General features: G+C 49.9%; 1 protein-coding gene across 1 annotated transcript in view; it reads right to left on the reverse strand.

Annotated features, from left to right (window-relative positions):
• LOC124720209 (facilitated trehalose transporter Tret1-like) overlaps positions 1 to 12,933 on the reverse strand; it is a 30,356-nt gene extending 17,423 nt beyond the window's left edge. Inside the window, exons 1-2 of the mRNA XM_047245532.1 lie at positions 12,823 to 12,933; positions 5,951 to 6,219 (exon numbers count right to left, since the gene is read on the reverse strand). Coding sequence (XP_047101488.1) covers positions 5,951 to 6,219; positions 12,823 to 12,925 — 372 coding nt within the window. The 5' untranslated portion in view covers positions 12,926 to 12,933. The remainder of the gene's footprint in view (positions 1 to 5,950; positions 6,220 to 12,822) is intronic.
• Between the last annotated feature and the right edge of the window lie 861 nt (positions 12,934 to 13,794).

Genomic DNA, 13,794 nt, shown 5'->3' on the forward strand with positions numbered 1-13,794 from the left:
TGTCGCCAGTCCCGGCGTTTCTTAGCCGCGAGCAAATTACGAACGTGTCGCTGGAGTTGCCGGTGGCGTCGGAGTGTGTCCGGGTCACGCGTGCGGAGGAAGGCACGGTAGAGACGACGGGATTCACGGAGGAGGAGAACGGCCTGTGGGGGTAAGGTAGGACGGTGGGGGTGGATGGCGACAGTAGGAACGTGGGCCTCCACGGCCTCAGACAAGGTCTGCTGGAGAAAGGAGGCGGCATGGGTGACATCGTCAGGGTGGTGGTAGCTGAGAGGGTGGCTATCGACCTGGGTGGAAAGGGTATCCCGGTAGGCATTCCAGTCGTCTCGGGAATAGTCGTGGACATACTTAGGGGGAGGGTCAGTACGAGGGTCGGGGCGAGGGCGACGACCGTCTGAAACGGTGAGGAAGACAGGGAGATGGTCGCTACCAATAGGCTCCAGGACATCCACCGTTATGCGGCCAAGGAGGTTGGGGGAGGAGAGGATAACATCAGGAGTGGAGTTGGATTCTGGACGGGTATGCCGGGGGAAGGGGACGAGGTCACCTTGAAGGGTGGAGAGGAACCGATGCCATCGACGTAACTGGGCAGCGGAACGACTATGGATGTTGAGGTCGGCGGCGATCACGTAGGAGGAAAAGGTACGATCGACGTGGGAGAGGAAGTCGAAGGGAATAGGAGCGTTGGGGCGGACATAGATGGTGGCGCAGGTAACGGTAAGGCCGGGGAAGAAGAGACTAAGGATCAGGTGTTTGGTGGGGTCGGGAAGGAGAGGTTGGAGCCGAACGGGGATCTGGCGGTGGTGACCAATGGCAACTCCGCCACGCGCAGTCGGGAGGGGATTATCGGAGCGGTGGAGGAGGTAGGGCGAAGTGTGAATGGTGTGGTGGGGTTGGAGGAAGGTTTCATTAAGGAGGAAGGCATCCACGCGGTGGGTGGCAAGGGTGTGCAGGAAGAGGTTCCTGTTGGCGGGTAGGAAGCGGATGTTGTTGAAAAGGATACGTTGCTGTCGCGCCATGATAGGGATTTAGACGAGGGTGTCGAGGCGGGAGAAGGTGAAATGGGCCTGGTTGTTGGAGTAGGTGGCGTACATCTTGAGTTGGAATATGGAACGGGCGGCGAGGGAGATCTGTTGGAGGGTGTGTGGGCGCTGAAAGGGATGAACATTCTGGAGGACGATGGTAAGGAACCTGATGATGTCCTCAGCGGTGGGGGGGGGACGAAGGGAATTGCCAGGAGGGGTGGGGGCGTCCAGGGGACGGACAGGGACGGTGAGTTCAAGAGTGGTTGGAGGGGGTCGGGCTTTACACTTTTGGGAGTAGGTGGGATGGGGGAGATTGCAGGTATTGCAGGAAGGAGGGGATTGGAGGTTGGGGCACTGCCGGAGGAAGTGCGCTTGCCGACAATGCGGGCAGGTGGGGGCCTCGTGGCACTCAGCCGTGGGGTGCGCGTTATAGCGTAGACACCTCTGGCAGCGCAGGGATTGAGGAGGGGAACGGGAGGGGTCGACCTTGTACCGCTGGTTAAAAAGGAGGGCACCCTCCTTCAGGAGACGGTCAATGGAGGGGGCGTGCTCAGAAAAAACCCGCATAAGGCGGGTGGGGCCGGCAGCGTTATGTATGCGGCGAACCGCACGCACCTCCAAATGGGGATGCGCCTGGAGCTCCGCCAACACCTCCTCCTCCGTGATCACTGGACTAAGCCGAGTGATCACGGCGGTGAGAGTTGGCGGGCGACGCGGAGGTTGGGGTTGGAGGGGGGGAGGTGGTGAAGGAGCAGGGGTGAGAGAGGCATGAGGGCCAAAGCGGGCGACAGGGATGCGGGAAAGGAGGTAGGTGTGGAGGGTTGGGCTGGGGGAGGAGATGAGGACCGAATCTCGGCGAGGAGTGAGGAGGGAGATGGGGGCACCAGGACAATGCTGGCGAAGGAAGAGGGTGAGGTTCCGGGCTTCAAGGAGAGAGGGATCAGGACGGGAGAGGAGGTAGCGGTAGGAGGAAGGGGGAGAGGAGGAGGATGAGGGGGCAGGGACAGGCGGGGAGACTTCCATGGCATCATGGGTGGGGGAAGGAGGACGAGGCGCAGCCTTTTTGGAAGCAGAGGAAGCAGGAGTGCCACCGGGGCGCTTGACGGCGGTGGAGGAGGTGTGGGGGATGGGAACAACGGGAATGTGGCGGGGAGGGGCAGGTCCCGGGGCCGGAGTCGGCGCCGGAGATGGTGATGGTGACGGTGACAGTGAAGGCGAAGGCGACGGCGACGATGACGATGACGGTGGCAGTGGCGGCGGTGATGGCGAAGGTGACGGGGAGAGCTGGGCGTGGACAGTGGCCCGACGGGCCACCACCCGAGCCGGAGCTGCAGTGACAGGCTGGGGGAGTGGGGGGAAGGGATCAGAACGAGAGGAGCGGGAGGAAGAAGCGGGAGAGGGGGCGACAAAGATAGAGGGTGAAGGGAGAGTGAGGAGAGGTGGAATGGAAGGAGGGGGGTGGGACTGGGCACACCAAGTTATAGTGGTGGAGGCGGCGGAAGGGGAGGTATAGACAATGGCGGTGGTGGTAGTAGTGACAGTGGTGGTGGGGTTGGACATGACGGGAGAGAGAAACAAGAACGAACAGAACGAAGAGGAGAGGACAGAAACTGGGGACAGACAAAGACGAAGACGGATGAAGACGAAGACGGCCGTAGACCAGGGTCAGGACGGCGGCGATGGCGGCGACCAGGCGGCACCGGATGGCGGCGGCGGCGGCGGCGGCGGCGGGCACCGGATGGCGGCGGCGGCGGCGGCGGGCACCGGCGGCGGCGGCGGCGGCGGCGGCGGCGAGCCCCGGCAGGCGGCGACGGCGTCGGCGGCGTCGGCGGCGGCGATCAGCAGGCGGCGGCGGCGGCGGCGGCGTCGGCGGCGGCGAGCACCGGCAGGCGGCGACCAGGCGGGGGCGGCGAGCCCCGGCAGGCGGCGACGGCGAGGACCGGAAGGCGGCGACCAAGCGGCGGCGGCGGCGGCGGCGAGCACCGGCAGGCAGTATGGACGGCAAGCAGACGACACGGCAGGGATCTTCCACGTCGAAGGCGCACCCTGAGAGTAGCCCAGGCAGTGAAACTCTTCGATGAAGAAGAGAGGGAATCCAACCCTCGAATGTGCTGATTCTCTCTCTCATTACAGCTCCTTTTATACACGATTGTCATGCGCAGTCACTGACGTTTTGCTATCCAGCGCCATCTGTCGGACATTTTGTGAACTTTGTTTTTTTTTTTGTTCTAACAAAACTCAATGTCATTCAAAGCATGTGTGTCAGTTTTTACCTCTCTATCTAAATTATTCCGTGGTTTATTAAGTTTTCAAATTTATACTGACTTTTTGATCACCCGGTACAATGTCCCCTTAAGGCAATTTCTTTTTGGAGCAATACACCACCACTTGTGTCTTGTGCTGTTCGTTTAAGTACAACCCAGGTTTCGGTCTTTCATGTTATTTTGAGGTATTTGATTTTATGCCTTTAACATACATTGCAAGACACTCAGCATGTTGTCAAGTTCAATGTTGGCCAAAAATTAAGAAAAATATTGGTTCCCCACGAAATGTCAGATTTAAAATGGTAACAGATCATTAAATAATCATAGGATCCCGTCGTATTTACTAAAAGCAGGCTTACGTTGGTAAATAAAAGATGAACACATGTCCCTAAGACATAAGGACGTTTTAAGGACATCAGAGTGTATTCATTGTGCGACAGGCAGCAGAAGTGGTAGTATAGGCTGTGAACAGTGGTGCTGGAAGTTTACAAAGCACGTCTCAGTCCAGTCAATTCCACAGGTTATGCAGTCTGCACACGCTACCATAAAACAGTATAGCACTCCGAATGATACCCTCAGCTTACACCATCGCAAAATCGCTTTGGACCTCGCCGTGCCTAGACGTGATGCTACACGGTGACACTTATTGAACTGTATGAACAAAAACGTAAATTAGATAGAAACTACGGCGTGCACACATTTTATTCAACATGTAATCGTCACTACAGATGTTCGGATTTAGGTTATGACATATTCGGTACGCCCACCATCATTAGCGATGATGTGGCGCAGACGAATAGCGAAATTCTACGTGACGGCTGAAGTGTCAGAACGTTGATACTGTCGGTGACCTCCCGAATACCTGTTTTCAGCTCAGAAATGGTATTGGGATTGTTGTTGTACACCCTGCCTTTAGTACAGACGCACAAAATGAGTCGCACGTGTTCAGATCCAGAGGATATGGCAGACAATGGAGGCCCACGCCAGTAGCCTCTGAGTAGCCCAGAATGAGAATACGGTCCCCAAAGTGCTCCTCCAGGACATCAAACACTGTCCAGCTTTGATGGTGTCGAGCTCCGTCTCGCATGCATCACATCTCGTCGAAATCAGAGGCACTTTGGAAAACTGGGATGAAATCATCTTCCAAAACCTTCACATAGAGTTTGGTAGTTACCATGGTATTGAGGAATATCGCACCGATTATTCCGTGACTGGACACTGTCCACCACACAATCCCATGTTTAGGATGAAGAGACTTCGCGATTGTGAAATGCGAATTCTCAGTTCCCCAAATGCGCCAGTTCTGCTTATTGACAAACCCGTCCAAATGAAAGAGGGCTTCATTGCTAAACCAAACGAATTAAAGAAAACCATGCACATACTAATTTCCACGGTGCCCTGAGGCCAACTGTGCAGTTTGAATGTCATTATGCAAACCGTTATTTGATATACACTACTGGCCATTAAAATTGCTACACCAAGAAGAAATGCTGATGATAAACAGGTATTCATTGCACAAATATATTATACTAGAACTGACATATGATTACATTTTCACGCAATTTGCGTGCATAGACCCTGAGAAATCAGTACCCAGAACAACCACCTGTGGCAGTAATAACGACCTTGATACGCCTGGGCATTGAGTAAGAGCTTGGATGGTGTGTACAGGTACAGCTGCCCATGCAACTTCAACAGGATAGCATAGTTCATCAAGAGTAGTGACTGGCGTATTGTGACGAGCCAGTTGCTCGGCCACCATTGACCAGACGTTTCAATTGGTGAGAGATCTGGAGAATGTGCTGGCCAGGGCAGCAGTCGAACATTTTCTGTATCCAGAAAGGCCCGTACAGGACCTGCAACATGCGATCGTGCATTATCCTGCACGGATGCGACCAGCATGATGCTGTAAACAGAACCAGGATTCATCCGAAAAAATGACGTTTTGCCATTCGTGCACCCAGGTTCGTCGTCGAGTACACCATCGCAGGCGCTCCTGTCTGTGATGCAGCGTCAAGGGTAACCGCAGACATGGTCTCCGAGCTGACAGTCCGTGCTGCTGCAAACGTCGTCCAACTGTTGGTGCAGATGGTTGTTGTCTTGCAAACGTCCCCATCTGTTGACTCAGGGATCGAGACGTGGCTGCACGATCCGTTACAGCCGTGCAGATAAGATGCCTGTCATTTCGATACGAGGCCGTTCGTATCCAGCACCGCGTTCCGTATCACCCTACTGAACCCACCGATTCCATATTCTGCTAACAGTCATCGGATCTCGTCCAACGCGAGAACCAATGTCGCGATAGGCTACAATCCGACCTCTATCAAAGTCGGAAACGTGACGGTACGCATTTCTCCTCCTTACACGAGGCATCACAAGAGCGTTTCACCAGGCGACGCCGGTCAACTGCTGTTTGCGTATGAGCAATCGGTTGGGAACTTTCCTCATGTCAGCACACTGCATGTGTCGCCACCGGCGCCAGCCTTGTGTGAATGCTCTGAAAAGCTAATCATTTGCATATAACAGCATCTTCTTCCTGTCGGTTAAATTTCGCGTCTGTAGCACGTAATGTTCGTGGTATAGCAATTTTAATGGCCAGTAGTGTAGTTCAATAAGAACGGTGTGCGGTGTGGTGGTGCAGAGGAGTACAGCAGGACTCACCGAGTCTCCCCAGATGAGGAAGGCCCAGCCGGCCAGGAAGAGGGGGCCCAGGCAGAGCCCGGCCCGCTTGCGGCCCAGCACGTCGGCCAGCCGCCCCACAGGCAGCGAGAACGCCAGCGCCCCCAGCGACATGCAGCCCGAGACCCAGGACAGCTGCCACGACTGGTAGCACTGCGCTCCGGCCGCAGACGCATAGCCGCACTGCAGCTCCGGGATGGCCACGCTGGTCCAGCCCAGTGTCGTGCCCGTGCCCAGCGCCCCGATGCTCACTGCGGACAGGTCCGGGCGGGGCCGAGGTCGGTCTGGGACTCTGGGTGTCTGCTGATGGCTCTCAAACAGTAGAATATCCAGAATGAGATTTTCACTCTGCAGCGGAGTGTGCGCTAATATGAAACTCTCTCGGTCTGGCACACAGTTTTAATCTGTCAGCAAGTTTCATATCAGCGCACACTCCGCTGCAGAGTGAAAATCTCATTCTGGAAACATCCCCCAGGCTGTGGCTAAGCCATGTCTCCGCAATATCCTTTCTTTCAGGACTGCTAGTCCTGCAAGGTTCGCAGGAAAGTTTCTGTTAAGTTTGGAAGGTAGGAGACGAGGTACTGGCAGAAGTAAACCTGTGACGACGGGGCGTGAGTCGTGCTTGGGTAGCTCAGTTGGTAGAGTACTTGCCCGCAAAAGGCAAAGGTCCCGAGTACGAGTCTCGGTCGGGCACACAGTTTTAATCTACCAGGAAGTTTCGTATCAGCGCACACTCCGCTGCAGAGTGAAAATCTCATTCTGGATACCTTTGGAATGTTTTGAATCGCCGAGTTCGTGCCGGGCCTCACTGAATGACATCAATACCTGTCCTCAGCGCAGCACTCCATGAAGAATGGGCTGCCATTCGCCAAGAAACCTTCCAGCACCTGATTAAAAGTGTGCCTGCGAGAGTGGAAGCTGTCATCAAGGCTAAGGGTGGACCAACAGCATACTGAATTCCAGCATTACCGATGGAGGGCGCCATGAACTTGTAGGTAATCAGCCAGGTTTCTGGATAATTTTCCTCATATAGTGTGTTTACTTCTTGGCTTGTAGTCAAGTCCCTCTTTATAGGTTATCAAATTCATATCTCCCATAGGTATACGTTGACTAACCAAAGCATTATGATCAGTGCCCACTACAAGAACAAATGCTGACATCGAGGACACGTTATCCAGTGAGGAAGGTATACATGCTGTAATACCTAGGCTATGCATGGAGATATTTTTTTGTTTTACTGAAGTATACTTTTTCAACGTTGCTGGCACATTAAAACTGTGTGCTGGATAGAGACTCGAACTCGGGACCTTTGCCTTTCGTTGGAAAGTGCTCTACCGGTTGATCTACTCGAGCACGACCCGCGACTCTTCCCCACAGCTCTACTTCCGCGAATACAGCTGCTACCATCCAAACTTCAAAGACGTTTTCGTGTGAAATTTGCAAGACTAGCACTCCAAGAGGAATGGACATTTTCTATTTTGACTGTGCCTCTGCACTGTTTCAAAAGTCTCCATCAGTTACCCATTTATGTAACTTGTTGAAATATAATGCTGTGCCTGGGAATGATGGTGTGCTGATGAAAGCGTTTCATTGTATTCGAAATGAATCACGGTTCGGCACTACCGCAGATGACCATTGCAGTGAGTATTGTGGCGACACAGGGAGAGGTCCAGCCGGCCCGGTGGCCGAGCGGTTCTAGGCGCTTCAGTCCGGAACCGCGTGACCGGTACGGTCGCAGGTTCGAATCCTGCCTCGGGCATGGATGTGTGTGAGGTCCTTAGGTTAGTTAGGTTTAAGTAGTTCTAAGTTCTAGGGGACTGATGACCTCAGATGTTAAGTCCCATAGTGCTCAGAGCCATTTGAACCATTTTTAGGGAGAGTTCCCATCCTTAAAATGTTTTGGAGAGCCACATTAGTGTTACTCCTGGTGAAGAAGTGCGCGAAGCCATCGATTATGGCTTCAGGTCACAGCTGTTGGGGACTGAGTGAATCCTGATGGCACAACAGTGGGCCACAGATTTCCTGCACTCTTAAATTTACACGTAATTTGACTCCATTTTGTAATCACTGAAGTAACTTCACATGCACTCTCAATTCGTTAATTTTCATTTCGTTTCCTGTCCCCTTTCTGGGTGCTCCACTTTTTCTGCCAGGCAGTCTACGGTTTGTCTCTCTCAGTCCTTTGACATTTCAAAGACCAAACTACAATAGATATGATAGTGAAATTACTCCGAAGGCTAGACAATCTCAAAGAATTTCTAACCCCACATCAGTTCTGCCAACAACTGCCGCCAGAGTGTAGCAATGCGCACAAGGAGTAGTGTGATTTTCAGAAAGATAATCGCCGATTACTAAGCAAATAAATTATCGTGGTATGGATGTTCAAATGGTTCAAATGGCTCTGAGCACTATGGGACTTAACTTCTGAGGTCATCAGTCTCCTAGAACTTGGAACTACTTAAACCTAACTAACCTAAGGACATCACACACATCCATGCCCGAAGCAGGATTCGAACCTGCACGACTGTAGCGCCTAGAACTGCTCAGCCACCGCAGCCCGGCAGTATGGATGTGAGGCAGCTGCTGTGAAAACAATTAAAGACTAGTATTATATAGGTTTCTGGCAACTCGAAGTGTTCTGAATCATTTGGGTGGTGCACATCGTAATGTTTCATAAGAGACAGCGGAGGACACGAGAAAAGCATCCCCAGCTCTCTTGTGGTCCCCTTTTTAGATACTCCACGCAGACGTCTGCTCGTAGATACGTATCGTCGGTAGGTTTTCCGGCTTTACTTCCCGACAGCGACGACTCTCCGATAGGGTGCGGGCCTTGTGTTTCGCTATTACTACGAGTCTCGTAAATATCGCTTTTATTTAGTAATTTGCCCGGGCAAAACTCTCCCCTTTTATGATTAAGACAGCCTGCGCCACCTTTCGGAGGGAGTGGGGATGTCAAAGAATCAGAAAAGTTCATATTAAGCAGTCCGTAAAACACGTAAACGTTCACTTCAGTTAGCGTGTCAGTTAATGCCTACGCTTTCCGCTAGATGGTGCTGACTTCTTGCTGAATAGCTTTGGTCCCGTAAAACCTCCACTGATTATTACTAGGTAGATGAAATAAGTACAACACTCTTGTATTTCACTTTCACTCTATATTCGAGGATTAAGATGGTGATGGATGAAGGTCTGTTTAAAAGGTTCCTAGCCTGGAGGAATCTAAATAGTCCGCAAATGCCGAAATGCACGCGCTCTACGTCCAGATTCGCAACTAACGACACACGACACTTTCAAAAGTCCACGCGTTAATATCGGAATACCGGTACCTCTGAATTCACTCGTATCAGCAGATAATTTGAGTTTCTGTCATCTATATGTCCGTAAAGTTCAAATCTAGCACTAAAGTCCTAAAATCCCCTTAATATTCCGTTGCTACCAACAGTCACAGACCGTACACTACATCACTTTTAATCTCCGAAATATTCGAACAGTTTATCGTGAATCTCAACACGATGGAGACCAATCTAATTATTGTCTCGCTGACTGACACGGGTTCCCGCCCTTTAACGAAACGATCAAGGAAAAAAGGCGGCAATAATGACGATCAGGCCTTTTTATAGGTTTTTCATCACAAGAGTTTAACGTCGCCGCCTTCTCCATGACGGAGCTTCCGTGGCTTTGCTGTACTTAGACGTTAAACTAGTTGCTGATATACTATAATTTTGATCTGCTATTACCGAACTCTGATTCTACACTATTTTCCTCTCTAAAAATTCTATTCTTAATGTTAAATTATTCTTTCTATAGCTTTTATCACTGTAATCTGAACCGAGGTGTTACACCCTGTACGAATTCCGCAGGCACCTAGGCAAGTTAATGTGCTCCAGGCGACATTACATCCTGTAGTACAACAACATCTTTGTTTGTATGCTTACGAAGTGCACGGTCTGTAACATTTGATGGCGAATGACAAACCGAGGCGACAACAGTTTTCTACGGATATGCTGCAGCATACTGGCATGAACACCCAGTTCCTGGAAAGACGGCTGTTCTCGGATGAGGCAATCCTTCATGTATCAGGAACGATTAATCGGTATAACATTCAGATCTGGGACTTGCAAAATCTGGACACTATCACTGAACATGTTCATAATGGCGCTAAACTGAACGTCTTGCATTGCTGGACTGTTCTTCTTTGCAGAGAACACACTGAACGGGTCAGTGTGTCTGGACATGTTGGAGCAGTTTGCATACTGTCAGATACGAGGCTGGCAACGCAAAACCATCATCCTACAGGACTAAGTTCCTCTGCATTGGTCAATACCTGTTCACAAGTTAATGGCTAAGAAATTTCCTACTCGCTGGATCAGATGCAGAGGACACAATGCCTGGTCACGTTCCCCTGACTTTACTACGCTCAGTTTCTACATCTACATCTACATCTACATTTATACTCCGCAAGCCACCCAACTGTGTGTGGCCAAGGGCACTTTACGTGCCACTGTCATTACCTCCCTTTCCTGTTCCAGTCGCGTATGGTTCGCTGGAAGAACGACTGCCAGAAAGCCTCTGTGCGCGCTCGAATCTCTCTGATTTTACATTCGTGATCTCCTCGGGAGGTATAAGTAGGGGGAAGCAATATATTCGATACCTCATCCAGAAACGCACCCTCTCGAAACCTGGACAGCGAGCTACACCGCGATGCAGAGCGCCTCTCTTGCAGAGTCTGCCACTCGAGTTTGCTAAACATCCCCGTAACGCTATCACGCTTACCAAATAACCCTGTGACGAAACGCGCCGCTCTTCTTTGGATCTTCTCTATCTCCTGTGGTACGGATCCCACACTGGTGAGCAGTACTCAAGTATAGGTCGAACGAGTGTTTTGTAAGCCACCTCCTTTGTTGATGGACTACATTTTCTAAGGACTCTCCCAATGAATCTCAACCTGGCACCCGCTTTACCAACAATTAATTTTATATGATCATTCCACTTCAAATCGTTACGCACGCATACTCCCAGATATTTTACAGAAGTGACTGCCACCAGTGTTTGTTCCGCTATCATATAATCATACAATAAAGGATCCTTCTTTCTATGTATTCGCAATACATTACATTTGTCTATGTTAAGGGTGAGTTGCCACTCCCTGCACCAAGTGCCTATCCGCTGCACATCTTCCTTCATTTAGCTGCAATTTTCTAATGCTGCAACTTTTCTGTATACTGGGGCATCATCCTCAAAATGCCGCATGGAACTTCCGACACTATCTACTAGGTCATTTATATATATTGTGAAAAGAAAGGCCCCATAACACTCCCCTGTGGCACGTCATAGGTTACTTTAACATCTGTAGACGTCTCTTCATCGAGAACAACATGTTGTGTTCTGTTTGCTAAAAACTCTTCAATCCAGCCACACAGCTGGTCTGATATTCCGTAGGCTCTTGCTTTGTCTATCAGGCGACAATGTAGAACTGTATCGAACGCCTTGCGGAAGTCAAGGAAAGTGGCATCTACCTGGGAGCCTGTATCTAATATTTTCTGGGTCTCATGAACAAATAAAGCGAGTTGGGCCTCACACTATCGCTGTTTCCGGAATCCATGTTGATTCCTACAGAGTAGATTCTGGGTTTCCAGAAACGTCATGATACGCAAGCAAAAAACATGTTCAAAAATTCTACAACAGATCGATGTCAGAGATATAGAGGTCTATAGTTCTGTGCATCTGCTCGACGACCCTTCTAGAAGAATGGGACTACCTGTGCTCTTTTCCAATCATTTGGAACCTTCCGTTCCTCTAGAGACTTGCGGTGCACGGCTGTTAGAAGGGGGGCAAGTTCTTTCGCGTACTCTGTGTAGAATCGAGCTGGTATCCCGTCAGGTCCAGTGGACTTTCCTCTGTTGAGTGATTTCAGTGGCTTTTCTATTCCTTGCACACTTATTTCGATGTCAGCCATATTTTCGTTTGTTGAGACTCGTAGAGGACTGTGTGGATGCAATCATAGCGGATAACATGACTATGTTGAGACATCTGATGGGATTGCAACAGTGCCAGAGCATGTGTTACAAAGAACATGGCAAGAAATTGAAAACAGTCTCGATGTCCTTTCTGTTTCAAATGGTTCAAATGTAGAGGTGTACTGATGATTATTAAATAAATTAATTTAGATGCTATTGCATATGGTGCGAGTTCATCATCATGTGTACTGCACATTTTTCTCCTCACTTTTGAAGTGTACAAGGTCTTACATGGCAGCTAGCTGGAAACCAAACCTGGACAGGTATCCCATGAGAGCTTTCTGAGATTCCAGATTCGTGCAAAAATTATCACTGCTGAGCAGAGTGAAATTTTTGTTTTATTTTGCGAAAGACACGTAAACGTAGAGTTCTCCGACTACTATATCAATGAGTCACAATTGGTACAGGTCAGCTCATAGAAATACCTGGGAGTAGCAGTTTCTAAGGATGTGGAATGTTGTGACCAGTTGGCCTATTTATAGGTAAGTCAGATCACTGACTGTGATTCATTGGTAGAACATTAGGAAAACACAGTAATTGCACAAAGTGGACTGCATACAAGTCTTCTGTGACCAGTCTTAGAGGACTCTGACAAAGTAGGACATTGGCCCACAACCTTGAAGATACAGAGGATAATGGCCTTAGGACATTGACCCTTTTGGGAGATCTGGCAACAGTGTAAGCTTGACCCCTGACTTTTGGAGGATCTGGCAACAATGCAGACTGTCTTTGTGCCAGTACAGCTCCACTACTGCTAGGTGTAACTATTTTTAGGGGTATGGTGTTGAGCAATCACATTGGACCAGCCGTGTGTAAGGCAGTTGTCAGACTTGTACTCACTAGCAATGGCGGCCAGGTGCTGCCTCAGTCTACTGGCTCTTCGGCTTCCTTCAGCTGCATGTTCAGGAGGCGGCTTCATCTCCAGCTCGACAGAAATGGTCATGATGTACTGCCTGCTGTAAAAACTAAACGATTCATTGCTAACATGCATGTGTCAATAGTAAAAGCAATGTGTATTAGTATACTAATGTGAAAGGGACATGTTGCATAGTGATCCTTCAAAATAGGAAAAGTTGTTAATCACATTACAGTAATTATCTGACTAAACTTTTATTCCATTCGGGAGTAATATCCATCATCAACAAGGCAAATGCAGGTATGGTTCCTTTGAAAATGACATATACATCTGGATCTACATCATCAGCTCCATCTGTACTTAGGAAGCTACGTTGCAGTGTGTAGCGGAGGGTACTTTGTGCAGCAGTGTCACTTTCCCATTTTCCAGTTCCATTCGCGAACAGTTCATGCGATGAACGGTTGCTGGTAAGCCTCCATGTGAGTTTGGGTCTCTCAAATCTTACCCTCCTGTCCTTCTCGCGAGATATACAGGATGGAGAAAAATTATGGTTCAAATGGCTCTGAGCACTATGTGACTTAACTTCTGAGGTCATCAGTTGCCTAGAACTTAGAACTAATTAAAGCTAACTAACCTAAGGACATCACACACATCCATGCCCGAGGCAGGATTCGAACTTGCGTCCGTAGCGGTCGCTCGGTTCCAGACCGTAGCGCCTAGAACCGCAAAGCCACTCCAGCCAGCGAGAAAAATTATGTTACGAAATTTTAATCCTGGATACCTGATGCCAGTATGAACCAAAATTACTAATGTTGTGTAGGTCGACAGTGGAGAAATTCTAAACTACAGAAACTTGGCACCACACTCCCCAATTGGCTGCTGGATTGCCCTGTTGCCAGATGCTCTGGACAAGGCATGACCTCGAATGCTTTGCCTGCCAGAGATTGCAATGTATC

Source organism: Schistocerca piceifrons, chromosome 11 (assembly GCF_021461385.2).
Source record: "Schistocerca piceifrons isolate TAMUIC-IGC-003096 chromosome 11, iqSchPice1.1, whole genome shotgun sequence".
In the NCBI taxonomy this organism is placed as follows: Eukaryota; Metazoa; Arthropoda; class Insecta; order Orthoptera; family Acrididae; genus Schistocerca; species Schistocerca piceifrons.